General features: G+C 43.0%; 1 protein-coding gene across 1 annotated transcript in view; it reads left to right on the top strand.

The window, feature by feature from the left end:
- AFF3 (AF4/FMR2 family member 3) overlaps positions 1 to 11,970 on the top strand; it is a 319,326-nt gene extending 307,356 nt beyond the window's left edge. The window contains exons 18-21 of the mRNA XM_033052493.1: positions 1,927 to 2,020; positions 6,851 to 6,900; positions 7,031 to 7,245; positions 8,619 to 11,970. Coding sequence (XP_032908384.1) covers positions 1,927 to 2,020; positions 6,851 to 6,900; positions 7,031 to 7,245; positions 8,619 to 8,740 — 481 coding nt within the window. The 3' untranslated portion in view covers positions 8,741 to 11,970. The remainder of the gene's footprint in view (positions 1 to 1,926; positions 2,021 to 6,850; positions 6,901 to 7,030; positions 7,246 to 8,618) is intronic.
- The last annotated feature ends 11,164 nt before the right edge of the window (positions 11,971 to 23,134 follow it).

The raw sequence follows: 23,134 nt of genomic DNA, 5'->3' as shown, positions 1-23,134 counted from the left end.
AATCAATTTTTAATTTAATATCTTTGTAGTTAATATATAAAATACCTATTACATGGTTGCTGAGTCTCAGTAAGTGGACATTTACAATCAGCAAGTGTGTTCTTAACATCTATTAACCATCTGTTAAAAATCCAAATTAAATGCATCTTTAGCCTCCATAAAGAAGGAGTCCTAATTAATCATTTGTATAAAAAGGAACAAAATATTCAGAGACGCTTTTTTTTTTTTATGCCCTTTCTCTGTCACTGGCTTTCTGTGCCATCGGGAGGCCCACAGAATGCATTAGTGGCAATTGCTTTAAAAACGCTTAGGTGGGAAAATGACTAAAGAACGGTTAAAAAAGGACATATAAAGCCATATTACAAAGGCTTGCTGAGAGCTGCCGGAGCGCTTCGGTGCGTGCGGAAGCACATCCAAATTCAGGGAGCCGCTGCATCTGTTCCAGCAGGAGAAAGGTCAGCGCGAGGGAAAGCAGACGGAGCCTTCTCTGGGCGATGAATGGCAATCTTAACTCACCGTCTGCCAGCCGGCAGATGAGCTGACACCATTTGCATATGTGCTGTACCTGTGAAGGTGACAGAGGGAGAGTGATGGTGGTGGCTGCGCGGCCGCCGCATCCCGCGGCTGCTGCCGGCGCCCGGCGGGCAGGCTGCCAGCGCCCGCTTCTCCCGGGGAGACACTGTCCTCCAGCGGCCACGGCCGGCATTTCACCGCCGCGCTCCGGGCACCAGCCGGCCCGGCTCGGCAGCCTGCCTGCCATCGCGTTTTTGCAGGCGCTATTTGCTAATTCGAGGCGTTCGCTGAGGTGTGGGCAGCTCTTGAGTGCGGAGGTGGGGAGCACTCTGCGCTTCCAAACTCAAGGCACCTTCTGGTGCTCCGGATTGGCTCCAAATCTAAATACTGCTTTTACAAACAAGGCCGCTGCTGCCAAAGGAAAAGCAAAACACACAGGGTTTTTGCTTCAAAACCAGCGTTGCTGTGGGCTACTTTCACATTTGCCCCAGTTTTCACACTTTTTCAAGCCAAAAACCTTGATGGGAAGAGGTGGTGGTGAGTCTCAATTCTGAAAACAGACTGGTACACCTAAAGCCACTAGCAAAGAAAAGTGTATGTGTCCTGAATACTGACTACTGTGGTACATAACTATAGTCAATAGCCATTAATTTAATTATGTAGCTTTAAAGGTGTGTGGCATTCTGCAGACTAAGGAGGAGCACAGGGGCAGACAGTACCAGTTCAGCACATCAAGTTTTTCAGCCCACTGCTGGTTTCCTCTGGGGACCAAATCAGGCAAGTGGTCTGGGAATAGCCTCCAGGCTCCAATACAATCTCTGTTCTGGTTTCCTACAGAGAATCTTGGCCACTGAAATCTGTGTCAGATCCAAGGTTTCCCTTTATCCCAGCCATCTCCAGCTGCTGGAAGAGACCACTGGGTGTATACAAAATGTACCCACTATAACTCGAGTTCACTATAAAGCCTCCAGGCTATTGCAATAAAGTCCCAAGATAAGATATCTCAAAAAGTTGTTTATGCATTTGCAAGAAAAAATACAAAAACAAACAAACAAACAAAAAAAAACCTATATGTTGAGTTCCAGGATGTCTCTTTTCAAGGAAGAGGCTTTTGGCCAAGTGTGCAGACTTCAAGCCAGAATGAAAGCCTGGGAGCCCAGACCCTTCTGAATATATTTTGTTTAGTACCTCACTGGTGCTGAAGTAGCATTTGTCAGCATGACCTGCCCTGGCTGTAGTACCTAACTCTGCTCATGAATCCATGGCAAAGTGTGAAGTACTGCCAACAAATGGTGATAAAAATTGTAAGGTGCTGTCAGCCTTCCACTCTGTATTAGTTTGAGGATTTAAGATATTCACTGGGATGTCTGTTCAGGAGTAACCCTTTACTTTCTGCTCTCCCTTATATTCCAGTTACCGCTGCCTGGCTCTTCTGTACTGGAGGATGTTCCGACTCAAGAGAGACCATGCGGTCAAGTATTCAAAAGCGCTTATTGAGTATTTCAAGGTGCATTATTTATGGCATGTTTTTAGATCAATGTGTCTTTACAGGAGATACAGCATCTTACTAGAGCAGCAGCTGTCCTGGGATTAGTTTTTCCCCTGTGAAGTCAGTGGTGTTTTACCATAGGCTCCCATGACAACATCTGAACTCTAGTTAGTTCAGTTATCTTCACAAGGATCTCTCTTTGAAAAATACACACTGTGACCCTTCACAAAGGATAATAAATTTGTTGTACTAACAAACAGGTATTTTCAGATATTCTTGGTCAATTGTCTAGTGCTATCCAGCTCTGTTGTGAATAGGTTTTGCAGATTTTGCTCTAAGAATCTCCTTTGGGATTACACTTCCCATGAGTTGAAGACTTTGATCTAGATCAGTCCTCAGATGCAGCCTACCACTCAGCAACATCAGTAGGTAGGACAGTGCAGTAGAGCATCTTACCCAGGGGACTGTCCAACAGCCCACACTGAGTTCAGCAGGAGCTGTACAGAAGCACGGAGGGCAGACAGACCACCTGCCACACACTTGGCATGGCCTCCCCTTTCTGCTTTGCTTCACCTGTTACTGCTTCCGTTTTTCACTTCTGACAAGTCCAAACACTGTTTATTTTGAAAAAGACTGGAAGTCTCTCTAAGTATTCTAATATATTCATGGGACCTGAACAGCCATTTCTCTTTGGACACAGAGCTCATTTGTTGGGGTTTTTTTTGTGGACAGAAGAACCTTGAAATGAAAAACATCCATCCTTTGACACTTTGTTAATAAAAAAATTCAAATACAAGCATGAATGCTTATGACCAAATTCTGAACACATGAAGACAGAGAAGGGAATTGACAGATCTGTTTTTGTCAAATAGAAATTGAAGTCAATGTAATTGCTTTGAAAATTTAGCAATATATAATTCAACACGTTATGTTTTTCTAACAATTACTTGATTTCAGGGGAAAGAAATATGTACCTATTGCACAGCTTTATTTTTCTTGACCAGTTCAGCGAATAGCTGTATTAAGAACAGCTCTCAGCCATGTAAAATGTCTCCTGCTAGCAGAGACTGTTTCACAGCAAACACGAAATGGACTTACACTCTACTGTAGCCAAGAAGAGTTGGGTTTTTTGCAGAGCTCCTGCTGACACAATGATAGCATAGCTTCACATTAGAAAGTATTCTCACCTTTAAAAGTAAAAATGGAAAATACATCCATTTGCTATAATTTTCACTGGAAAACAAGCCAATTCTCCACTCCTTTCATATTTGGTATCTAAAAGCTTTCAAAACCAAGTGACATGAAATGCTGACTGCATTAAGAACTTCCTCATATATTATCAATCAGAGAAAGATTTTAAATTTTGTCACACATTTAGGGAAAATTAGACACACTTTTCTTTTAGAAAAGAAAAAATACTACTTAAATCTCCTTTAGGTGTTTTATTTCCATTATTTTAAAAAAATGCAGCAGAGAATTAAAAAGAAGGCACAGATATTCAGGGGCCAGGCACGTATGAGAGCATAAAGAAACCAGGAGAATGGGTTGCAGTAGGGAAAGTGGGATAAGAGATGGTCCCTTACAACATTATCCTCTTTATATTTACTCTTATCCCCACCTTTCTGGTCCAGAACTGAGAGAAAGCTGAAGCAATATCCCTAAACCTTGAGAAAAAAGGTGTTGGGAAGTTGTACAGTAAGGCAGAGGTGGTTGCATTTACAGTGGAAGTGTCCTTGACTCCAATTTTCAAATTTTTCTGCTTACAGTTCTCTAAGTAAACAACAGGTACTCAGTTTCCATTACACTAGAAAGATGAAGACAAGTATTTCTGAGAGAGATCAGAAAAGAAAGAGGGGGGGAAATATCTATTCTGTAGCAGGATCAAATGCCGAGGATTCCCAGGTTGGTTCTGCTTCAGATGGTAAATGAGAGATTTGCTTTTTTTTCACACCTTAGTTTTTCCTGTCAAAAGGTAAAAAAAGAGAAAAAAACAACCTCTTGAGGAAGAACCCCTTGTGGGAAACTCCAAAGCTTATTTTTCATCTCATGTACCTGGACATAGAAGACCCAGTGTCAAAATGCAGGAAGAATGACAGGGTACACACAGCACTGGTATAATCACTGCTAAAATACAGCCAGTGTTGGGGGGTGCACATAAAAGATGAGGACACCCAAGAGGCAGTTCAGATGACATATTAAAACTGAGAAAACAAACTTTTTCAAAGACAGGCTTAGGAGATGTGTCCAGTTTAGTGCTGAATGAGTTAAGAGATCATTGTGTACAGAGCTGATAATTTGCAGATTACATCTGGTTTTGTTGGCTTTGGACCAACAAAATCCAAAAGCTAGGAAGTTAGGAAAATTAAATCGTGAAACTGTGAAACAGCATTTGTTTTTCTAATTGTGAGGCCTGATAAACATAGAACAGAACACAGAAGAACAAGGAGGATAAATAATGTCTAAGTATTTCTACATGGCTACCTGTCCTTTTCAGAAGGAATAAAATAAGATAAATTTTAAGAGTAATTTAGCTTCTTTTAGAAGTGCCATGATTGTTAGAAAACAGACATTGCAGATTGTGTGCACTGCAGGATTATTCCTGGCCTTGAAATCCATGAACATCTGAAGCCCTTTGATTACCATTTTCCTTCCTAAGCCATGAGAGACCAAGAGGTTTTGTACTGCTGGTACTGCTTGTAATTCCTGCAGTTTACAACACCTGCAGCCTTGCATTTAAAACAGTGTCCATAAACAGATCTCAAGCTGCAGGACTTTGGTCTCACATGGATGTCAAGAAGAGAGGGCTGCTCTTCAGCACACAATTACCAGCAGGTTCAGCTTCAGGGGAGAGCAAAAGGAGGTTACAGTAATTTCACGAATACAAGCCGCACCAATTTGACTAAGATTTTGCTCCTAAACCGGAAATGCGGCTAATAATCAGGAGCGGCTAATACAACCTCAGAAGTGCCTGCCAGAGTGCTGAGCCGAGCAGCTGCAAAGTCGGCATTTTGCGATTGTTACAAATCGCTACTTTGTTGCACCGCGGGTGGAGCCTGGCTCCCTGCAGGCAGTACGGGGGGCGGGGAGAGAGGCGGGAGAGCTCTTTCCTTCCCTCCTCTGCCACAGCCCAGGGGAAAGACGGGGGGGGGCCCGGTGCTGCCATTGCCGCGGCCCGGGGAGGGGGGGGGAAGCCCGCACCACCATTGCTGCGGCCCGGGGAGGGGGGGGGAAGCCCGCGCCGCCATTGCTGCGGCCCAGGGAGGGGGGGGGAAGCCGGCGCCGCCATTGCTGCGGCCCAGGGAGGGGGGGAGAAGCGCCCGCCGCCATTGCTGCGGCTCGGGGAGCCGACAGGAGCCCCGCGCAAGCCATTGCTGCGGCCCGGGGAGCCGACGGGAGCCCCGCGTAGCCATTGCTGCGGCTCGGGGAGCCGACGGGGTGCTTTGTCCCCGCCCGCCGCCGCCGCGGCAGGAGCGGGGAAACTCCGTCCCTGCCCGCCGCCGGCGCCACGGGCGCGGGAAAGCTCCGTCCCCGCCCGCCGCCGCTGCCGTAGGAGCGGGGGAAGCTCCGTCCCTGCCTGCCACCGCAGGGCAGCGCCGACCCGGGGTGACCGAGCCCAGTGGCAGCGCCGGCCGGCCCCGAGCGGCAGCACCGGGCTGGGCCACCTGGCCCCGTCAGCGGCCCCTAGCGGGCCGAGCCTGCACAGCCTTAGCTCAGCCAGTAAACCCCGCCCTGCCGCGGTTCTGTTACTAATTGCACGCGGGTCCTCGCTGCGAACGACAGAGCGGCTTATATTCGTGTGCGGCTTATCTATGGACAAAAACCAAAATATTTGCCAACACCCAGAGATGCGGCTTATAGTCAGTGCGGCTTGTATTCGTGAATTTACTGTACTTTCCTCTGAAGAATCAGACTGGCCATTGCTGAATGTGGATGGGATAGACTTCTTTCTCACAGTCCTAGGACTAAATCAGTCACTTGGGAGAGGGGTGGAGTCTTTCCACAGGTCAAGTGGTCAGGAACCAGTGACTAAATTCCCTCCAGTTCCTGGAGTTTTAACTACTAAAATAATTTTAGCTATCCAGTCTTCATTATGCTGACACCTGAATTTCTCCTGCTATGTAAATACAGTGCTTGTACAAGGCAGTCTATCCTCAAGAATGCTTAGTCTAAGCACAGTATATGAGAGAGAGTCTTAATGACTCCAGATATACAAGAGACCAAACTAAATGATCAAATGACCCCTTCTGGGGTTCTCTGGGGAATCCTTCAGCTATGAAAACCACCAGTCTACATGGGGAGTGTCTCTGACCTTGTGAATGTTGCCATGTTTGGACCAAGGGGAACAGCTCCATAAGGAGCAATCACGAGCAAGATTTTTGAGCCTGGTGGTTAAAACACCCATCTGAGCTACAGATCCTCAGATTCACATCCCTGTGGATGCCAGGCTGAGCAGATTTGCACAGTCTTGCAGGTCCTAGGGGAATGACATTTGTCATTGGGGGCAGGAGAATGGGAGGAAATCTTTCTGATTTTCTTCATCACAAGAAATTCCAGCCTAAACCTTACAAAGAGTCCTGCAGCACTTTTTTTTCTGAATCCCCAGTTCTGTGAAAAGTTTCTATTTCACCTAATGTTCTTCTAATCAGTCGCTATGCCAGGATGTTTAAAATATGTTTCAAGTCTGTTCTGCAGCACTGCTTCATCCTAACATCAAACTAGGCTGACTGGGTTTTTTGCATCATGAGATGCATGAGATGCTTCACTTTCTTTACATTTCTATACTTTAATTTTTTCATTCTGTAGTCTTATATAAATTATATGCATTGTGAATTACTCTTTCCTTTCCAGAATTCATCAAAAGCTGCCCAGAACCCATCTCCTTGGGGTGCCAGTGGAAAGTAAGTTGCACAGAAACTTAAATCAGATTGGCAGTTAGAAGTCATATATTTTTACCTGTGGTATGTTCTGATACTCTTGTGGTTTTACTCCCAACACCTTTTAAATAACTGTATTAACACTGGTTTCTAGGAGCACAGGAACTCCATCACCTATGTCCCCTAGCCCTTCTCCAGTCAGTTCTGTAGGATCCCAGGGGAGCACAGGGGCTCCTTCCCCATCTCCTATCATCAGCATTCCGCAGCGCATTCATCAGATGGCTGCCAACCACGTCAGCATCACCAACAGCATCCTGCACAGCTATGACTACTGGGAGATGGCTGACAACCTGGCCAAGGAAAACAGAGGTGAGTGAGGCAAGGCAAGGGGCTATTCTAGAAGATTGGCACGTGATTTGGATCAGGAAAATAATTACTTTGATGAAACCTGTCTGCAAAGTAGGACTGCAGAGATGATTTCTTCCTTCAGTCTGCTCCTAAGTCTATTCTAAAACAGTCCAAAAAGGCACTTTTGATAGCTGTCTTGCTCAGAAGAGTTGAGCCAGGACTTGTGACAGACAGGTCACAGACTTGGCTGTGAGTAGCACTTACTGCCATCTGTGCATTCTAGAGAGGAAGGTTTGTGGGAGGTAAGACAGCTTCCTGCCCCCAAAGTCATGGAGCTGCATGGGATGTGTTTAGCCAGACCACATAAAAAAGCAGGAGCACACCTCCTTTCTGCAGAAGGAATGAACAGCCCCTAGCTCTCCCCCAACTGCAGCAGACACAGATTGGAACAAGGTGCCTGCAGCAAACTTTTCTCATGAAAACTGGCTTCCATGAGCAAATGCCTTGGCATCTAAATTGATGATGAAGTATTCTTTGGTTTTCAGGCTAATTTGTGTATTTAAGGCAGGGACATGGGCAAGATTCCAGTCAAAACAAGGGCAACTAAGTGAAGGTATGTAGATACAAGTTGGAGAGGTTATCTCCCATTGTAGTTGATGGAGCTTTGTTCAATGCAAACAACTGTTTAGTTCACTCTGAAAGGGAGACAGGGATACAATTCACTGAGGTATCCTTACCTAAACTGCCACTCCAGAACTCTCCTGCACATCCTGTGTTAGATCTGCAGTCCAGGCTGTAAGTATCAACTCCCTGAGAACATCTCAAATGGGCACTACATGCCTCTGGGTAGACAACTGAATTGTCCCTATCCATGGTACAGGGGTTGGAACTGGCTGATCTTTAAGATCTCTTCCAACCCAAATCATTCTGTGATTCTAAGTCCTGACTGGCTAGTTAGCCAAATTACTCTTTAGGCTAGGTTGGTCATGTTGTACAGGCTCTATTTCTCTGTCAGGGTAGCTTAAATATCTAGCATATCACAAATGTATCATTGGACATTTGTGTGTAGACTTTTTCATCTGCTTGTCCTCAGTCTCAGAATAAAGCTTGCCCAAAGTCTGTTTGCTTTATCAAGACTCAATGGAAATTAATGAAAAGCAAAGCTAAAGAACTCACTGCTTTGTTCTTTAAAAAGAAAATTAGAAAATTGTTGTGCATCAGCTGTAAAATCATGAACCACGGGGCTTTAAAATTAATCTCACCAGCACTAAACTTTCATTCCCATGGAATGTTCAGCCTGACTCAATTTGCAAGAGAATAAAATCTGTTAAAGGGTGACAAGTAGCAAATAAAGATTCACCCTTCTGATGCTGAATCTTTTTTTTTTTCTTCAGATTTTTTTAACGACTTGGATGCATTGATGGGACCTATCACCTTGCACAGCAGTATGGAGCATTTGGTTCAATACACTCAACAAGGACTTCACTGGGTGCGGAATAGCGCTCACTTGTCATAATGACTATGTGCCATTCACATGGACAGTATCCCCTTCATGGATAATTCAGTTATTCTGGACACTGTGCTACAGATATAGTCAGCTACAGCATTGACCCAAACAAAGGTGAATATTTCTTCAATATTGAGCAAAATTATTCTGAGCGTAGACATGTATTTGTGCAGAGGTACAATATACAGTGATGTCTCTTCAGAATGAATTGTTCTGTATCATTCTCCAAACATTTTCGTACACTAGAAATACTATGAAGAACTGATCTTAATGCACAAACATACCCTTTCTATTCTTGTACTGAAAAACTCAGAAACCAAAATCTTATGGGTTGATTGAACCAAGTGCAATAAGCACAGATCCCTATTCAGGAAAGCTCTTAACTTTAAGCTTATACTGAAATCCTGATGACTTCAGCAGAGCTGAAGCACATACACAAGGGCTTTCCTGAACGGGAATGAATGAGAGCAAATCGTAGACATGGAGAATTTTTACTGCGAGCATGGACACATCACAGAAGTTTCCATATTAGTGTGCCATCTCCCTGTTACTTCTCCACTGGAGCACAGAGAGGAGGTGTGTAGTCCGCATTAAGTCGGACAAAAACAGCATTCCTTCATGTGCAATAAGTTTCAACAAATTGCATGCATTCCTTTATCTCCTGTCTTTTTAAATAACTTTACGTCTCGTTCGGCTCCTCACCAACAGTGCAACCTACAGTATCAAGCAAAAGGAAGGCCTGAAAACAGATATGCTGATAGCAAGAACTTAAATGAGATGGTGGAAAATTGCATTCTGTTACTGACAGTAAATAGATAGGGAAAAAATATGGCAAACAGTAATCCACTTAGGAAGGAAAATGTGTTCATTTTGGCTGCACACACAGAGAGGCAGATATTTATAACAGTAGTTGGCTTTGCATGGGAAGGCTTCATCCTGCAGATTTTGACTTTCATATCTTTTAGATCTAGCAAAAGCTTGCAACATTTTCTTCCAGGCTGTATGGGAGCATTACATGCAATTTCCTTTATCTGGGAAGCTGAGTTTGCTGCTCATCAGGCTAAGAACTGTTTCCTATCATAATCCTCTCACTCTTCATGCATAATCCTCAACTAGGCTTTAACACTTCTTGATTTATGGGATGTTTTCAGTTCCTGTTGACAGGCTGTGTTTTTCATGCCAGAAGAATTAATCCCACAATAATTGGAGTTTAATTTGGGTCAGATGAGGTCAAGGCCAGTTCATATCAACTGTGCTTGCATTCAGTGGAGTTTTGTTCATTTTCAGTGATTTTCACATATTTAAGGCTTTTTTTCCTATATTAGAAATATTTTTTTTGCAATCAGATTTGCTGCCTTTACTCAAATCAACAGCTCTGTTGACTTTCAATGGACTGTTCTTGTCCGAGTCATTAGTTGAACCCTGTTACTGTTATTTTCTAATCTAATCTGCTTACATATTAAGAAAATGGGAGTACAAAATAAACTTTCAATAGAAGATACAAGTAGAAGTAGCCACTGCCACAAATGGTTGATAAACTGGTCCTTGTTGCCTTTTTTTTCCCATCCCCTGTTTTTGAAGAGCTGCATTTTGAAGAAAAGATACCAAACAATATGGCACAATTTTTCAGTCAAATGTCTTTGGTAGCACAGACTCCATGTACCTTGTGGTAAAGAGTGGGCTTATGAGCACACTGAGCCCCACATAGCTGTGTTTTTCTGCTAAGGCTGCTCACCATAAATCCAGCTTTTGCTCAGACTCAGAGCATTCACTGTGTTCTCTGAAGCAGCCACCAAGGAACTGCTCAGCCCCAAGCCATCCTGGGCCAATAGTTAAGTGCCCATCGGTGCTCAGATACTTGCCCCCCAAGAGAATCCCTGTGGCTGTGGTCACCTCTTAGCATGGACTTGAGTGTTACAATGAGGCTGGCTTTAGGAGAGAACATGTACTTGCCTTTAAATGGCAAAATAGGTGACCACAGAGTCCTGCCATCACCCTTAGCCCTGGCTGTCACCCACCCCAGAAGGAACACAATTTGTTTCATCACAAGTATCGTGGAAAACTTGATTGGTGCCTTTCTGTTGATCACTTGCCTGATCTCCAGCTGTGGAAATCTGTCAGGATTTGCTAGACTAGTAGCAACGGATCCTGTCAGCTGCTCCAATGCCATCCGCAGGTACAGCGGGATTTCTCCTCAGATCAGGAAAGTGAAACTCCAGCTAGATTAGCTTCTGTTTTCTTTGACGGTGCCTATGATGTTTATCTTCAGATAAGTTTGGGGGATTGGGAGCCCTTTCTGATACTTAATGTTGAGAAATTTTAGAAGTAACATATATTACTTGCCTTAAATGGAGTTTAGTTTTATTCCACATGTGGCATTTGAGTTTCAGATATGGAACTTTGAAGCATGTTTATTTTACTAGGATTGGGATATTTTTCTTAATCATGATGAACTCTTTGTATGGATATAATGTGTCAAGAAACTTCAAAGAAATGCAAGAAGTAATTCTGTCCTGTTGTAACATTTCCAAGTACTAAGCATCTCTGTAGATGGTTGTCCTTTCCTGTACATTGCTCTTATATTGAGTTATTTCAGCTAAAATACCTATTGCTTCCATGGAAATCTTACTGGGTTTTAGTTTTTGTGCTGGCATCATCTGTGTTGTCTGATGAGCACACTGAGCCTTAATTTCTGGTGGTGCAACAGAATGGGTGATTAGAAGGTTTGGCCTCCTCTCCATAGGGTTTCTTGCATCTATACTATTTTAATGAGGTTATTTAGAATGCAGTAATTTCACGACTATAAGGTGCACCCTTTTGACTAAAATTTTCCCCCGAACCCAGAAGTGCACCTTATATAATGGACAATGTTGCGAAAATTGCAAGCTCAGAAGTGTGAGCCGCAATGGAGGGGCGGTGCAGCCGGAGCGCTGAGTCGCAAGGTGGGGTGGGAGCGGCCAGCCCCCAGCCAGCCCCCGCCGCGCAGGCTGGGCGGTGCCAGCCAGGCACCGGCCGGCCCCCAGCCAGTAGCAGTCACACAGGGAGAGAGGGAGGAGGCAGTGCCGCGCCACTCCGAGCCGCGAATGGTCCTGAGCCGTGGCAGCCCCGAGCCACCCTGAACCGCGGCAGCCGCGAGCCGCAGCCACCCCAAGCCCCGCCTTCCAGCCGGGGGTGGGCGGGAGTGCCGAGCCCCGCGCACAGGGAGGGTGCTTGGGGCTGCGTTTAAAGGCTACACCAATCTGTGAAAAATGTTTGCAAATTGAGCACCTGCCAGTAAACTCCACTGAAGGATTCCGTTACTAATTCGTTACTTTGTTACGCGCGGCACGGATCTTCACGGCAAAAAAAAAGTGCGCCTTATAGTCCGGTGCGCCTTATACAGTGTACAAAGTTGCGAAATTTGCCGACTCCTGGAGGTGCGCCTTATAGTCCAGTGCACCTTGTGGTCGTGAAATTACTCTTTTGTGCAAGCTATTTGCTGTGTAGGGTTGCTGCTGACTGGATGACTGAATGTGGCATGGTGACAACAAACAATTAATTTTATCTTCTTAGGGCCTGGTCTGCAAAAGTGCATGTGACTTTAGGTCTGGTGCAGTTAAGCTTATGCATCACTTTAACAACCTGAATAGTCTTTGACATATCACACTGTGAGTCAAAGATGCTCTGTGTGTTTTGGATGGGACCAGGGGAGACTGTCCCTCTTTGCAGTTCCATGAAAGACACTGACTTATTTTAATCTGCTGGAAAAGTCCAGAAATATGCAGTCTTCTTTAGCTATAACAATATTCAGGTTCAAGTTTGGAAAAGTAAGAAATTCTGTACAAATCCAGAAGGATTATGCCTGGAGGAAGAGGTTTGCTTACAAACGGAGGCTTCTGAATTAGTAAGAGTTGATACAGCAATGGGAATGGATTCAAAGGAGCTGTGTATTGCAGGTGGACTTGACATATCCAGAATGGCCTATAGGATCCTCATAGACAGCAAGATCATACAGAGCCCTTGGCCTTAATCCTTTATAGTATGGCATGGTGGCATGAATGTCAGGTAAGAACAAAGCATATGCAGAGGTTCAAGTGTGGTCAAAAGCCAGGCATAGTCCTTCCTGGCACATGGCAGGATACCCAAACCCCTTGTTTGCCTATTTCGTTTGTCCAAATAAGAGAGCTCCACAGAGCTCCAAAGGAAGAGATTATAGTGAACAGAAGAGCTTAGGTAAAGAGGTTAAGAGGATCAAGCCCCAAGTGTAGATACAAACACATATGTATATACTGTAAATCTAAATAGTAATAAAAGTCTCTCAGCATGAAGGATATTACTAGTGCCTACCATTGATCATCAAGTACTCATCACTGAGCAGCCATACCACCTCAGAAGTGCAGTAGCTGTTGTCAAAATAATTTGTGTAGCTAATTAATTTATATGAAATGCACCTTTGGGACTGTGCCATAGTATCTCTTTTGTAATACAAATGTTCAACCATTTTTCATGGCTACTGATTCAAATCTGAAATGTCAGGATGTCTTTTCTTCCCCAGATGAAGACATACACTTAGACCTGGCTAATCTGTACTTAGTTTATCTACCCAAGAGACTTTAGTAGTCACCAGCCTTAACACATGTACAGTATGTGCTATTCACTAAGTTGAAGGTTTTAATCCAAATGAAATTGGAATTTGCAAAATGACTTTGGATTAATGGCATCTGCCTAGATATCCCACAGATGTGACATTAAATGATTTTAAGCAGAAGGTTTGAATTTTATGTAAATAACAGTGGATGAATTCCTTGATCTTTTTACAAGATGATTTTTTTTTAAATGAAAAGATTGTCAAAGCAATAGGTTTTTTATCTCTCCTAAATTTTTGGCAGGTCATGGGTTCATGGTAAAAGCTATATTAAGAACATCTCCTGCAATATGCCTTGTCTTTACATAATCCTCTTAATGCTTAATATGTCAGAAAGAAATATTTCTTGTTCACAGCGATGGCAACATTTCCCTCCCCCATTCAGGGAGGATCCTCAAACTAAAGAATAAAATCTCCTGGCATAATAGAAATACAAACAATGACTGAAGTATACAGACTTCTTAAGGTAACAACAGAAGTCTGGCAAAGACCTAACATGCCTATCATTTTGTTATATTTTTGTTATCATTTACATCACATATTTGACCTCACTGTGTTTGAAACTAAAGAATTAGTCTAGTTTTCATGTCTTAAAAATGCCTGGTTGGTCTGATCAGTATTATAACTGTTACATTAGATAATGTGCTGTGCACCAAAGGTTGGGAAGGCATGTAACCATAGATAAATTTGTCAGAATGCATTCAGAAAAGCATTTGGATGATCTTATGTCCAGTATGACTCAAAAAAATGTGGAACTATGTCTCTCAGCCAATATTGTTAGCACGAAAATTTAGCTACTTTACTCTCTCTCACAAAGCTGCTGTTTGCCTTCAAAAAGGACAAGCCCCCACTTCCAGCATCACTGGCCTCCATGCTGTAAATTGCTCTTAAGGTTAATCAACAAGTTGGGAAAGTCATTTTAGGTCCTGTTTGTGCTAACCTGACTAAAGCTACAGAGAGGAAAAGTACTAAGATTTAGAGCATCCATTGGTCTTTCAAAAGACTACGGTTTTCCTCAGTGAGATAGGTGAGACCCAGCTGGGGCTATTGCTTCAAGTAACCTCTGCCTTATCCCTGCTGCCCTCAAAGAATTCCAGAAGGTCCAAGGAAAACAACAGAATTGGGGGGGGAAAGGGGGTTTCCTGTCTCACGGCACTTAGTCATTTCTGGGAGCAAATACAGTGAAGAGCATGAATGATAAGGCACTGGGGTCTCATGTTTCTCATATGTACTAACACAGGGATACTTAACATTCATCTGCCTCATAGGGTTTTATGAGAATTAATTAATGTTTGCAAATCACTTTGTATCCTCAGAAGGAAAGTGCTGTTGAAGAGCTATGGAAAAAACTGCTAAGTACACTAGATGAATTTCACCCCTGAGTCCAGAGCTACAAGACCCACAAAATCCTTAAATACTATGTAAGCTCTCAGTGTAAGCACCAGAGTGTATAAAACTTGTGCTTAGCACTGAGAGGTGTCACAGCCTAGGTGAAATTGCCTTACCAGAGTATCTATGACTTTGATCATGGCAGAGAGCAAGCATCACAACAGTACACAATTGGACAAACAGCATAGATTAACGAAGTGCTGCACGGATCCTAAGAATTTCAAATATTTTTATGTCTTTCAGTCACTTTGTATTTCTGCAAAAGAAATTTTTACAAAGTATGTTCCTCAAAACAGCCTCAGAAGTGTTCAAATTGTTTATTAATCCAAATCCAGCTTCACATAACTTCAAATCAATGGAAATTTTCTTTTAGAATGGTGCATTGCAGAGAACTATTTGCTTAACAAAACATTTTTTTAAAAGTCTCTCATGACAAAATATGTGTCTGGTTTGGATGCACATTACCAGTAACCAAAGTGTGAAGTCAGAGATAAATTGGGAAGACAATGTTCAGGGAGTGACCTTCCCAAATCACACCGTTGTTAGCCATTATACCTAGGGCAAACTTCCAGCTCTGTTCTGGAAGAACTTTTCCCCTAAAAGTTACCAATAAAACACTTCACCAAGGACAAAACACCAGTCAAATCAACAAAATGTTTCTAATGTGGTTCATGTTATTCAGTCAATACTAATGAGTCATTTCTTAGCAGTAGTTATCCTTTTCTCTTCCACTTGGCATTCTTACATATGGCATTCGCATCCTGTCAACAGACATGAAAGAAAACATTTCCTGCAAGAACAAGCTAGACACAGATAATATTTACCAAAGGACAGGCCCTTCTTATTCTTTTTCTCACTTCCATTTTGGAATACACCTCTGTTTAAAAAAGCGTATTTTCCTTTGCAGTTTAGATTTTCATAGAAGGGTTTGAGTTGGAATGGACCTTGAAGATCATCTAGTTCCAACCCCACTGCAGTGGCCAGGGACACCTTTCACTAGACCCGTTGTTCAAAGTCTCATCCAGCCTGCCCTTAACACTTCCAGGGATGAGGCATCCACAGTTTCTTGGGGCAACCTGTGTCTCACCACACTCACAGTCAAGAACTACTTCCTTAGATCTAATCTAAATTTACCCTCTTTCAGTTGAAAACTGTTTTCCTTTGTCCTGTCACTACAGGCCCTAGTAAAGTCTTCCTCCATCTTTCTTATAAATCCCCTTTTTTGTACAGAAAGACTACAGTAAGATCTCCCCAGAACCTGCTCTTTTCCAGGGTGACCCCCAGCTCTCACAGCCTGTCTTCATAGGAGATGTGCCCCATTCCTCTGACCACCTTCACGTCCTCCTCTGGACCTGCTCCAACAGGTTCATGTCTTTCCTGTACTGGAAACCCCAGAGCTGGACACTGCACTCCAATTGGGGCCTCACAAAAGCAGAGTAGAGGGGAGAATCACCTCCCTTGACCAGCTGGTCATGCTTTTTTGCTTTCTGGGTTGCAAGAGCACATTGCTGGCTCATGTCTAGCTGCTCATCCACCAGCACCCTCAGGTCCTTCTCAGCAGGGCTGCTCTCAATCAGTACATCCTTCATCTGTATTGACGCTGGGGCTTGAACAAACACAAGGACAGGACCATGTAATTGACCTTGTTGGGCCTCATGAGGTTCACTCTGGATGTCGAGGTCCCTTCCTGCAGTTCTAGACATTTTCTTCCTCAACTCCATCTCCCAGCTTGTGACATGCAGGTCAAGGTAGAGTTGAAACTAGCCACAGGAAAAAGGTGAAAGGCAGTGCAGAGCTGCTCCAAGAGTTCAGGACCTTCCTGCTTTCTTCTCATTCCTACCCCATCTGTGGGACTAGCATCCACCTTCTCTCATTATTTCTAGCAAGAGAATTCGGTTCCCTCTTAAGGAAGGACAGTGAGTGCTGATGAGTCCATGCAAAAGAAGAGCTTTTGACAGCTCTTCTCTGCAGGGAAAGGCAAATAGGAGGGACCTGCAACCCAAGGACCAAAAGCCCTCAGTGCTGGTGACTCAAATACCTCATGTGAGGCAGCTGTGCAGCTGTCCCTGCAGTAGAACTAGCAGGAGCTGGTGGTCTCACCTGTAAAATGATCTTCTTTAGGCCATGGAGGATACAGTCAGCCTTGTAACAATTCACTGGGGTTAAATAGGAAAAGAAGGTGGAATGAGGGAGAAAAAAATTCTGATTTAAACACAGAAGATGGAAATCACCTCATCTTGTACTGAAGTACAGTAAATACTGAAATACAGTCTAAAATAAGTGCAATGAATCTCACCCTAAAAATGCTTGTTTGTCTCCACTGGCTAAAAAGGGGGTTTAGGTAACAAGCTCAGATACAGAGGTGCTATAAATCCCACTCCAGGTTTACAGTCATACCTGTTGCTGGCAGGAATGCTTGATGAAATTGGTAAATATCTCAGGATGCACTGAGGCAGGATGGGGCTGAGATCATGTTGGGAGGGAGCACATATGCAGGAAAATAGGTATGTGGCAAATACATTTATTTCTCAGATGTTTCAAGCATATGTTTCAGTCTTGGACCACCTCTTGACCACTCTATAATTTACTAGGTCTAAATCCAAAGTAGATCCTTGAGAACTGAATGTGCACCTTTTTCTATTAAGATTACTGAAATATCAAGAAAATACATTTTACAGTTTACTAAACACTTGCAGGGACTTTTTCTTTATGTTGCCTGGAAGTAGAGCTGGCCTCCTTTAAACAGGAGAACATTTTTCTGTAATGATGAAAGAGATGAGATTGGCTGTGAGCCTAAGTGAGGCAAATATTACTCTTTTTATGGAAATTCAACAGCATTTTTCAATTCATTATGTGAAAACAGGAATTTTATCCATGATGAACAGCCTGTAGGCCACACAGGGGCACCTAAAGCTTGTGGTCTGCCAGCATACCAGTAGTCCCACAGCAGCTCCTAGGGCTGCCTTCCCTTGCTGTTGGTGGAGGCAGAAAGAGTAGGGCTGTGTTGGGAGCTCCAGAGCAGCCAGGTCAAGGTGGGCTTGCAGTGCCATTGTCTCTTTCCATGGATGGCAACAGGAGGGGCAGGAGCCAAAGCAGAGGAGCCAGGCAGTGTGAGAATTGCTCTCTGGGCAGTAATCCCTGGTCCTCCTGTGCAGGAGCATTGTTCCATGCTGACCGTGGCAGATGGAGACGATAGCCAGAGTAACAAATCGTGGCTGCACACACATACTGCTTTTGGCAACTCCCTGCCTTCCTGGGCATATTATTTATGGAAACCTGGACTGCAGTGGTGTCTGCTGGCCAGTGCCATGTTGCGGTAGGCATCCTACAGAGACTCTCTGTGGAGCTGCCACCATGCAGAAGTCAAAACCATACCACGCTGTGGATGGGTGAGGAAAACAAATGTGTGGGGAAGAGAGTACAGGGTGGGAAAAATAACAGGAGGCTTACATTTGTCATTACTTCTCCTGCCAGTGGCAACAATCACAGGGTTCCCTCCCCATCTCCCATGCTGCACGTAGCACCAGTGGCTGAAAAGGCAGCGTGGCAATCCCAGTGTGGGATCAGCTGTTGACTGGCAGTGCAGACAACACACAACAAGGTACTGGTGCATTGCAACTCTTCCTCATCTCCCTTTTCACACAGTGAACTCCTTCGTGAGGTTCCCTGGCCAGGTGAGGTATGCAGAGAGCAGTTTATGACTCAAATTATTTTTGTAACAAACCACAGAGGTTCATTTCCATATTTCGTTTATAGCAACAAATGTCAGCAGATTTTTTGTAAAATTATTCAAGTTGAGATGGCTTTGTTTGCAGCTCATAAAATAACGCTCATTTTGCTCTCAAAGGATGTGCTACCCAAGGCCTCCCCCACCCTGCTACAGCAGTTTATCTTTCTGCTGACCATAATCCCACAATAAGTTCCCATACAGCAGGCAATACTGTTTACACAGGTTAATAAACGGAGTATTCTGTACAGTAATTTATGCTGTAAAGTATGTACATATATCACAGTAGCAGTCACAAATGCTTTAAACTGCCTTATTTATTAGATTGGTTAGCATTTCCCCCCTTGCTCCAGAATACTTTAAATTATTTTTATCTTTTGCATTAGGTATTTTTTTAGTTGCTGCATTTTGACCCAATTATTGAAAAAAAAAAAAGTTTTTACAATAAATAAATATCTAAAATTTAAGTAGAAATAGCAAATTCACTGCCCATCCAATAATATAGCTCTGATTATGATTACAAATAAATATGGTATACTATTATCTGTGTATCATAGTATATGCCAGAAATCATATTCCACTTGTGATCAGTATGAACAAGAGCTTTAGTAGCTTTCACCTATTTCATTCTTCCATTGTGAGACAAAAATTTAATAAGCTACTTAATGTAAAATGTCCCCCGTGAGAGCCTTGGTCTTATTTCTCCCTCAGGCAAAACTCACATTGGCTTCAGTGGGAGATTTACCTAAGTATAACATAGGAACATTACAAAAATAAATATATGGCATATAAACAGTACTCGTGCTTTGTAGTCAGTCCTTTCCTCTTTAGTGAGAAACATAGGGTAAATGCTACATCTGTAATTTTCCTCTGTCTCACTCCTTCCCTTCTGCTGTCCAAGTAAAAATTTGGGATTTAAAACCAATTGTATTTGTTCCATTCACTCAAGAAAAATAGAAATATTTTGGGGATCAGTTCCAAGCCAAACTAATAAAAGAAAATGTTGCTTTTGTTTATTTTCATGTTAAATGATGTTACGCAGTTAAACAGGATAATGCGTACGAAGGCAATGAAATTACTAATTACTTGTTTTACTGTTTGGAGATCTTGCTATGTCCACAGTTCATGTATAACTCATGTAGCACAGTTTCTGGGATGGTGAAAAATCCTACTGTAATGTAACAGAATGAGCCTTAAGGATTTGTAAGAATAAGCACTTTTATATTAAAAAGCAAATATTAATTCATCAGTAATATTACTTTTTTAATGTGACAATAAACCATGAAATCAACATCCTTCTGTCTCAATTATGCCTCATCTGTCTCTTTCTTAAACCTTTTTCCAAGGGAAGCAGTTGCCTGGTTTTGTGTCACAGCTTTTGAATCCCATCACAGTTACCTGCGTTCCTGACTAAGTCACCTACCCTCACCCACACTTCCTTCGTGGGTGAGCTCATGAAAGCTTTGTAAAAGGAAGAAGGAAAGGCTCTTTCATTACAGCAGATCTCAGTAACAGATCACCAGTTTTAAATGGAGTGTCTGGCAGAAAAAAAAATGTGAAAAGACGCAGCTCTCTGGGAAAAGGAGAGCAGTCACTGCTACATTTTAGTGAGGTACCAGGTAAGCACATCACCAATCTGTACTTTCATTTATGCAGATGTAGGAAACAAGCCTCTGTACTTAAGACCAGTAATGTCTGTAAGTAGTGCCAGAGTCAGCCAGAATTTCAGTAGTTGCAGAGCAGCAGTTCACAATTTACAGCCACTGTTATAATAAAACCACAAGAAATACAAGTCACTCTCCAGCCTGCCTTCTCCTGTCCTCACACACAGACATGATGTTTGCCAACTATTTCCCAATTCCTATGGCTTCTTCCCACACAGGATTGCCATCTCTTAGGAGTACTTATTCCATACTTAGGCCAAAATCTAAATGCTGCTGTTTTAACACGGCCATTTTGCAAGTCGTGGAGTCTTGTGTTTCTTTTCTGCTTAATCAGTATCTTTGGAGTCAGGGGCTGGACATTTTCCTACTTCTTACTGGGGAAGATGTATTTTTACAGGCAGCATCTGACAGCCAGGGCAGGTACTGGTGGAACATCTCAGGTGCAGCACAGAAAAAACGACCAGACAGTGTTCTGCACTTCAATGAGTTACCACCACACACAATCCTGTGCATTCAATGGGCTGTAATCATCACAAGCTGAAGCACGTAGATGGAGAGCTTTGGTCCTGAGGGTGGGGAATGGATTTCAGGAAGGGAATATGACTCATGACTGGCTGACATGTGGCATTGCTGCTCCTGATCACTGCCAGGAGACTGCTGCTGGGACTGGAAAACAGGCTAAGAATGGTCTCCCCACGCACTGCCTGCAGCATCAAAGGATGGGAGATCAGCTCCCTAGGCACCACCTGCAGCAGCTGAGGATCTGATGAACCACACACAGATGGAGAGTTCCACACAGCTGTGTTTCCAAGCCCATTAAGGCTCAAAGTCAACCCACTGCTATCTCCCACACCAGTCCTACAAACCAGATACAGGTTCATTAACTTCTGCCAGTTAATGGAGCTCCTTGTTTTAGCACTGCTTCTTCCTCTGAACACCTCAGCATTTGGCTGGTAATCCTGACAAATATTCAGAATATGCAGAATTTTGCTTCCTGACTTGTTCCTCTTAAATTTCCTCTTCTCACTGTAATTCAAGGTCAGGAAAGAAATCAGGCACTGCTGAGCTAAAGACCTGGAGGGCCCATTACAATGATCTAGTCTTACTTCCCAGGAAAACATAGGCCATAACATTTCATCAAGGGATTTCTTTATGAAAGGCTAATAACTTGATGAAGAGAAGCCTAACCTTTTATTAAGGCACCCAATCTTGATTTAAAGACAAGAGCAATGAAGAATTTACCACAGCTCTTCAACTCTTATTTGCTAAGAATTCTGCCCCAGTGTTTCACTTTGAATGGCATCAAAACCAAGTGCAGTCATACAGAGAAAAAAAAAAAAAAAAAAAGAAAAAAAAAAGAAGAAAACTCAAAACCTGAAGATGGAGTATGTGTTCTGAAAGGGGAAAAAGCAGGGGAAACTTTCCATTTTAGGGGAGTTTCTGATCCTAATTTGAGGAATATAGACACAGACAGTAGTATTTGCTATTCTGAAATAATTTAGTCTGTGATCTTGTTCACTGAGCATGCAAGCCACAAGACAAGACACAAAAGGAAACATTGCAACAAGTCCTGCTGAAATGCAGGTCCTGTCATCATACTTCCACACTTGCATCAAGCTCCCATTCATAATAACATGATTCTTAATTTTCTTTAATTTAAAAACAGGAACCAGCAGCACATTTCAATGTTCTTAAAAATGAAAGCCAGGCCACACAACTGCCTGGATAGAGATTATTAGCTTGAAATCCCCTGTCCTATGAGGAATTACAAATCAGTAGAGATGTACTGTTACAGTGTCTCCTAGGACCATTTATGCAACTCCTGACAAGTGTGAATTCAAATTGATTTGATATTCTGTAGTCATTTTTCAAACACCAATGTTACAAATCAGCTGTAAGAAGCTAAGGTTACATGTGTCAAGAACTGTGACTTGAGAACACATATGCCTACATGCAGTTTAAAATAATGGGGAACACAGTTCCATAGATACAGATCTTTGTTTTCCTTTTTTGCTGCTCCCTAGAAAAAAAAAATATTACTCACACAGTACTCTGGACTGCTTATGATTTACAAATCCCTGCAGGTAAGCAGGAGAATGAACACTAAGCACAAAGAGTATATCTATTTTGAAAGCCACTAGGGAAAGGATACCCATCTTTAAAAGATTTCCCTGAGAGATATTTCCCAGCCCTTTCACTGCTTCTCCAAAAGTACTAAAACCAAGCATTTGCAGCCATGTCTGCCTAATGGTTTAGGCATTGTTAGAAGACACATCATTTCAGGTGCCTGGGATCTGGATGACTTGAATGAGCCTTCACTTGAGGGAAGAGCTCCTGAATCCAGCAGTAAACAGAAGTGCCTAAGTAGGGCAATAATCTCCAGTCCCTTTAAAATCATCAGCTCGTGATGCAGGGCCCCAGACAAGACCTTCCATCCAGCTGGATTAAGAAAAGTACATTCCTACAGGTGTTCTTCAGGGTGCCAAGCAAACCTCTTAGGAAACAAGTGAGCCAGGCAATAGTTCCAGGTTGGGAGTTTTCGTTTGTTTGTTCTGGGGTTTTCTTTGCAGGCCAATACAGCAGGTTTTTTGTTACAAAAAAGTTCCTGAAAGCAAGCCTTTACACAAACAAGCCCTCTCTCAGGAAGAGATGCCACTCCAAGCTGCCCATTGGGATCAAGTACTTATCTATAATACTCGTGTTTGAAAAATGAGCACAGAAAATCAAATCAGTAGAAACTCCCACTCCCAAGACAGGCTCTGCAGTCCCAACACCAGCCACACAGCCCTCTGCCAAGGACCTGGGATCTGTTCCACCACAGCATGTGTGATCCATCTTTATGTCATTCTTGCATGTTGAATACTAGAAGTAACAGAAAAAAAATTAACTAGGCTTAATGGTCCTTTAATGTGATTAACAGAGTAGTACTTAGTGGCATCCTCACTGATGAACCAGAAAAAGAAAAAAAAGAGGAAGCTAAGATTGATAAAAGTTCTTTA

Source organism: Catharus ustulatus, chromosome 2, assembly GCF_009819885.2.
Source record: "Catharus ustulatus isolate bCatUst1 chromosome 2, bCatUst1.pri.v2, whole genome shotgun sequence".
Classification (NCBI taxonomy): Eukaryota; Metazoa; Chordata; class Aves; order Passeriformes; family Turdidae; genus Catharus; species Catharus ustulatus.
This window is presented reverse-complemented; position numbering and strand designations above follow the sequence as displayed.